The following is a 4,702-nucleotide window of genomic DNA, read 5'->3' as shown; positions in this document are numbered from 1 at the left end:
GGTCAGGTGCACGTGCCGCCCCGCTAGCGCTCTCATGAGCGTTGGCGTGTGTCTGCCATGAGGCTGACACGTGCCCACACCGAGTACTGCAGCGACCTCGAAAAGTTCATGGAAGATGGAATTAAAGGATGAGTTGATTTTGGTGCAAAAACATTAAAATCCATGCATAGTTCTTTTTAATATACATTTTCCATGAACTTCTAAAAAATCCTAATTGGGTTTCAAGCTGAGAAATTATTTGTGGTGAGTCATTTCACAAGCGTGAGGGAAAACAATGCCCTACGTGGGGCCTCGCGCGCCGATCCCCGGCCTTGCCCACCAGCCAGCCGGCTTCCCGGACACTGCACCCGAGTTCAGGCTGACCCGGAGAAAGGAGCCGCGAGCTTCCACTGGCACCCGGCACCGTGAGTCAGCGCTACCGCTGCGCCTCTGAGCCGGCCGCCGCTGCCACCTGCAGGCAGAGACCGCGGAGCAGTGGAGGCATGGCCCGCCGCCCGCCGCCCCACACGCCTCCTGAGCGGAGGTCTCTCGCGCCTTCTATGAAGCCACGTCAGGCACAGGCCTAGACACCTTCCCTGCGTGATTTGCACGTGAGGGAGAGTGAGAAAGCGCGTGAGGCATGGCCGTGCCAGCCCCGCGTCTCTCCTGTTGGCACGCACACCTGCCTGGCATGCTTTTCCAGGCGCCAGGTCCAGAACTGAAGCCACGCAGCAGGACGCGGGACCCAGGTGCCTTATCACCCTGTCACCAGGTGGCCCAAGTCTAAATACTGTCACAGGGTTTTCGACAAACTTCACTTCTGTGATAGGGATTATGACACGAATTTGAGAAGGTGTTATTTGGGAACATAAGTGATTTTTAAAATTTTATAGAAAGCTTTTTTTTTTGAAGAGGTTTTTGCTATAGGGTGCATATGCTCACCAGAAAGACAGAGACAGAGAGACAGAAAGCAAGAAATCACCCCCCGGGGGAATGGCCATGCCGCAATCCCTTCTCCTCCATTCTCTTGGAATCTTGGACGTGCACACATATGCTCCTGGTGTGAGTTTATGCAGTCGACTGCATGGGAGTCTAGCTACATAGCCACTACGCCAACACCGGTCTCAAATTTTATAGAAAGCTTTTTAAAAAGCCTTAACACTTTAGCAAGTTCCCTGTGGGCGTGAGCAGTCTCACGTGGAGCCTGTAAGCCCGTGGCGGTCTCTCAGGCCGCAGCAGCTCGCAGAGCCCAGCACCGCTCCGGACACAGGGAGAAAATAAACACATACGAACTGAGCGTCATTCCTTCCTAAGGGTGGAGGTAAGAATTTTTAAATAGTCATTTTTAATCATTTGCCTTTAAAGGCAGTGTCAGGGAGTGAAAAAGGCAGGGCCACGCCATGACCCACTGGCCAAGGCTGTAGCACACACACACACGTGTGCACATGTGTTTCCGATACACACAGGGAGGTCTGCGGACGCAGACCCTGGGCCTCCCCAAGTGGCCCCAGCTGTGACTCTCAACATTTAGACTGACCGTATCTAGAAGCTGAGTATTTTTTTTTTTTTTTAAAGAGAGATTTTTGCTATAGGGCTTGTGCACTTGCCGGAGAGACAGAGAGAGACAGAGAGACAGAAAGTGAGAAGTCACCCCCTAGGGGAGATGGCCATGCCGCGATTCCTTCTCCTCCATTCTCCTCTTGGGATTCTGGGCACACATGCACACATGTGCCCGGCGTGAGTTTTAAGCCACCGGGCCTGGGATTCGAGCAGCGGCTGATTATATGGGAATCCAGCGATGTAGCTGTACCACCATCTGCGGCCTTGAAGCGGATTCTTTTTGAAACATTACTCCATTTGTTTATGCCTGATTAGATACTTAAAAAATAAGTGTTCTTTCTTCCATGAGTGAGAGACACGCTGAGACAGGACCCTCCGGAGGGTCTTCACGCTGTGAGCCAGTCTAGCTGACGAGCACACGCGTGCCGTTGGTGTTCAGGGAGCGCCCCGTGTGGGTCAGCCTCGCAATGCTGAGTGGGCTGGGCCCCGTCTGCCGGAGGACGTCTCAGTAGACGTGTGGGCACCTGTGTCAGCACACAGTGGCACAGGCGGTCAGAGGAGCAGGCCAGGGAGCGGCCCATGCCCGAGGCAGCGTGGGGCCTGCTGTCCTCCACCGTCGATGACAGCCTGGCCAGGCAGGATTGGTGGGACTCTGTGCCGGCTGCCCATGTTTCCCGTGCCCTGGGAGGTGTTTGGCCCTAGACGTGGGCTCCGTGCCCTGGGGGTCGCCGTGTCCTAGACGTGGTCTCCATGCCCTAGATGTGGGCTCCGTGCCCTGGGGGTCGCTGTGTTCTAGACGTGATCTCTGTGCCCTGGACGTGGGCTCTGTGCCCTGGGGGGGTTTTGGCCCTAGACGTGGGCTCCGTGCCCTGGGGGTCGCCGTGTCCTAGACGTGGTCTCCATGCCCTAGATGTGGGCTCCGTGCCCTGGGGGTCGCTGTGTTCTAGACGTGATCTCTGTGCCCTGCGCCGTGTTCTCGACGTGGTCTCCGTGGCCTGGAGGTGGTCTCCGTGCCCTGGACGTGGGCTCCGTGCCCTGGGGGTCGCCGTGTTCTAGACGTGGTCTCCGTGCCCTGGACGTGGGCTCCGTGTCCTAGACGTGGGCTCCGTGCCCTGGCTGTCTCAGCTCACCCACCTCTCTCCTTCCCTAGTTCTCTTTGCCATGAAGGAGGACAACGAGAAGGTGCCTACTTTGCTGACGGACTACATTTTAAAAGGTAAGAGTGAGCCTGGTGAGTGACATGTGCCCGGTGGAAGCCTTCCCAGCGCGTCCCGGTCAGACCAGCCGACGGGGCCGGGGAGACAAGGGACACCGTGAGGGCTCGCTGTCGTGGGGTTTGCCTGTGGATGTTGCCAGGGGGCCTGGGCCGGTCCTGCCACTGGGGTTAGCAGTGTTCACCACGCGTGGGGTGAGGGCAGCAGTGAGTGGAGAGACCAGGGTGGGCTCTGTGACGTTCAGGCAGGAGAACCAGGAGACGGGTCCGAGGGTCTCCACCCCTCACAGCTTTTCCAGCCTCCTGCCTGGGACCAGATGCTGCTGGTGGGGCTGACAGGCCGGCCCAGGCCGCTTCCCCGGCCCCGCCACGGTGTTGTGAGGCATGTGCCTGGGTTTTCATCCACAGACAGGCGGGCCGAGGCACAGGGCTGGCATCAGGCCCGCAATGCTACGGTGTGGCCGACAGAGACAGAGCCATCGGCGATTACCTGGGTTGTTTTTCATAGCACCTATCACCTTTGCACATATTGAAGTCATACTAAATACTAAGTTATTAATTTTATAGCAGAATTGCCAGAGGGAAGATGAGCTGACAGAGACAGACAGGGAGAAAGCACACCCAGTGGAGTGTAGTCCCTTTGCGTGAAGACTACATCACCTCGCACAGCCCCCAGGCTGTACCCCCTTGCATGGCTCCCAGACCGCACCCCTTCATATCACCCCAGGCCACACCCCCTCACGTGGAAGCCGCACCCCTCTCACTGCCCCCAGGCCACACTGCCTCCACCACCTTCCACTGGGGCTCTAACCCAGCATGGGCCCCGGGGACAGCAGCCCCAGACCCGCAGCAGGGCTTTGCAGAAACATCTCACAGTTGAGAGTTTCTGGGCGCCTGGTTACCCATGGTGCTCAGGTGTCCGGGTCCCCCACGAATGGTTTCAGGTTACATCTGGCTAGCTCCGGGGTGGCCAGGTCGCACTCTCCTAGTCTGCAGGAGGGTGGGTCCCCCCTCCTTCCAGTCCGAGACGCGCGTGGGTTCCAGGCCCCAGGTGTGCCTGCAGCCTCCTCGTCCTGGGCCTTTGCGAATCTCATCCTCGCAGCACAGCCTGACGCGGTCCTGCCGTCACTTTCTGAGAACTGACGAATCTGGAGGCTTGTGCAGTCAGCCTCGGGGCTCAGTGGTTTAGAGCCCTGCTGGGAGACGCACGTGGGTGTTCTATTGTGCTGTGGGTGGCCCCGGTGCTCGCGCACCGTCTAGAGCCGACCCTGGCCAGTCCCGCCCTAGGCGCACGGATGCGGCCAGGCGCTGCAGCTGTGCTCTGCAAGGCCACATGGAGCCCTTGATTTCAGCCCGAGCAGCCTGGCCCTCCTGGGCAGCGGGTCATGCCCCATGCACTCTGACCTCTCCCCTCTGCCCTTCTCGTTCCAGTGCTCTGTCCGACCTAACCTGCCCCGGAGTGGCCTTGCTGCAGGAGGTCACCGAGCAAGGGCCATCGTGTCCTGGCTGCATGGCACGTGGCCTCCAGCGTGCGCTCGGCGTGTGCAGCTTAACCTGGATTGCAGGTCCCTTGCTGCTGCTAGTGCTAGTAACCTGGTGCATGGTTGGGCAGGGCGCCCTCCGGCAGGGGGACGCTTCACCTCTGGTCCTGCAGCTGGCCCAGCCCCCGGAGCAGCTTGCTCTGAGACTAACTTTGAAATAAACCTTCGTTTACTTAATGCTCCTCACATCCTTGGACTTGGCGTCCGCTGGCTTTCCGTCTGCGTGCCCCAGAGGGAGGTGTGGCTGCCTCCCTGCCGTCCCGTGGCCCTGGTGGCTGGTGCCCAGCAGGGCCAGCAGCAACTGGGCTTGGGAGGCGGCTCCATGGACCCCTGCGGTGTGGCTGCTGCCTGTCAGGCACTGCCCTGTGTGGTGGGAATGGGCTATTTGTGGCTGTGGGCAGGGGAGACG

At 59.1% G+C, this 4,702-nt stretch overlaps 1 protein-coding gene across 2 annotated transcripts in view; it reads left to right on the top strand.

Annotated features, from left to right (window-relative positions):
• FEZ1 (fasciculation and elongation protein zeta 1) overlaps positions 1-4,475 on the top strand; it is a 34,845-nt gene extending 30,370 nt beyond the window's left edge. For both annotated transcript variants that reach the window (XM_006140596.3, XM_006140595.2), the window contains exons 9-10: positions 2,690-2,755; positions 4,184-4,475. In XM_006140596.3, coding sequence (XP_006140658.1) covers positions 2,690-2,755; positions 4,184-4,200 — 83 coding nt within the window. In that variant the 3' untranslated portion in view covers positions 4,201-4,475. The remainder of the gene's footprint in view (positions 1-2,689; positions 2,756-4,183) is intronic.
• Positions 4,476-4,702: the final 227 nt, after the last annotated feature.

The sequence above is a fragment of the Tupaia chinensis genome, unplaced genomic scaffold (assembly GCF_000334495.1).
Source record: "Tupaia chinensis unplaced genomic scaffold, TupChi_1.0 Scaffold000037_4, whole genome shotgun sequence".
NCBI classification, from domain to species: Eukaryota; Metazoa; Chordata; class Mammalia; order Scandentia; family Tupaiidae; genus Tupaia; species Tupaia belangeri.
The sequence above is the reverse complement of the archived record's forward strand: the minus strand, read 5'-3'. Positions and strand labels throughout refer to the sequence as shown.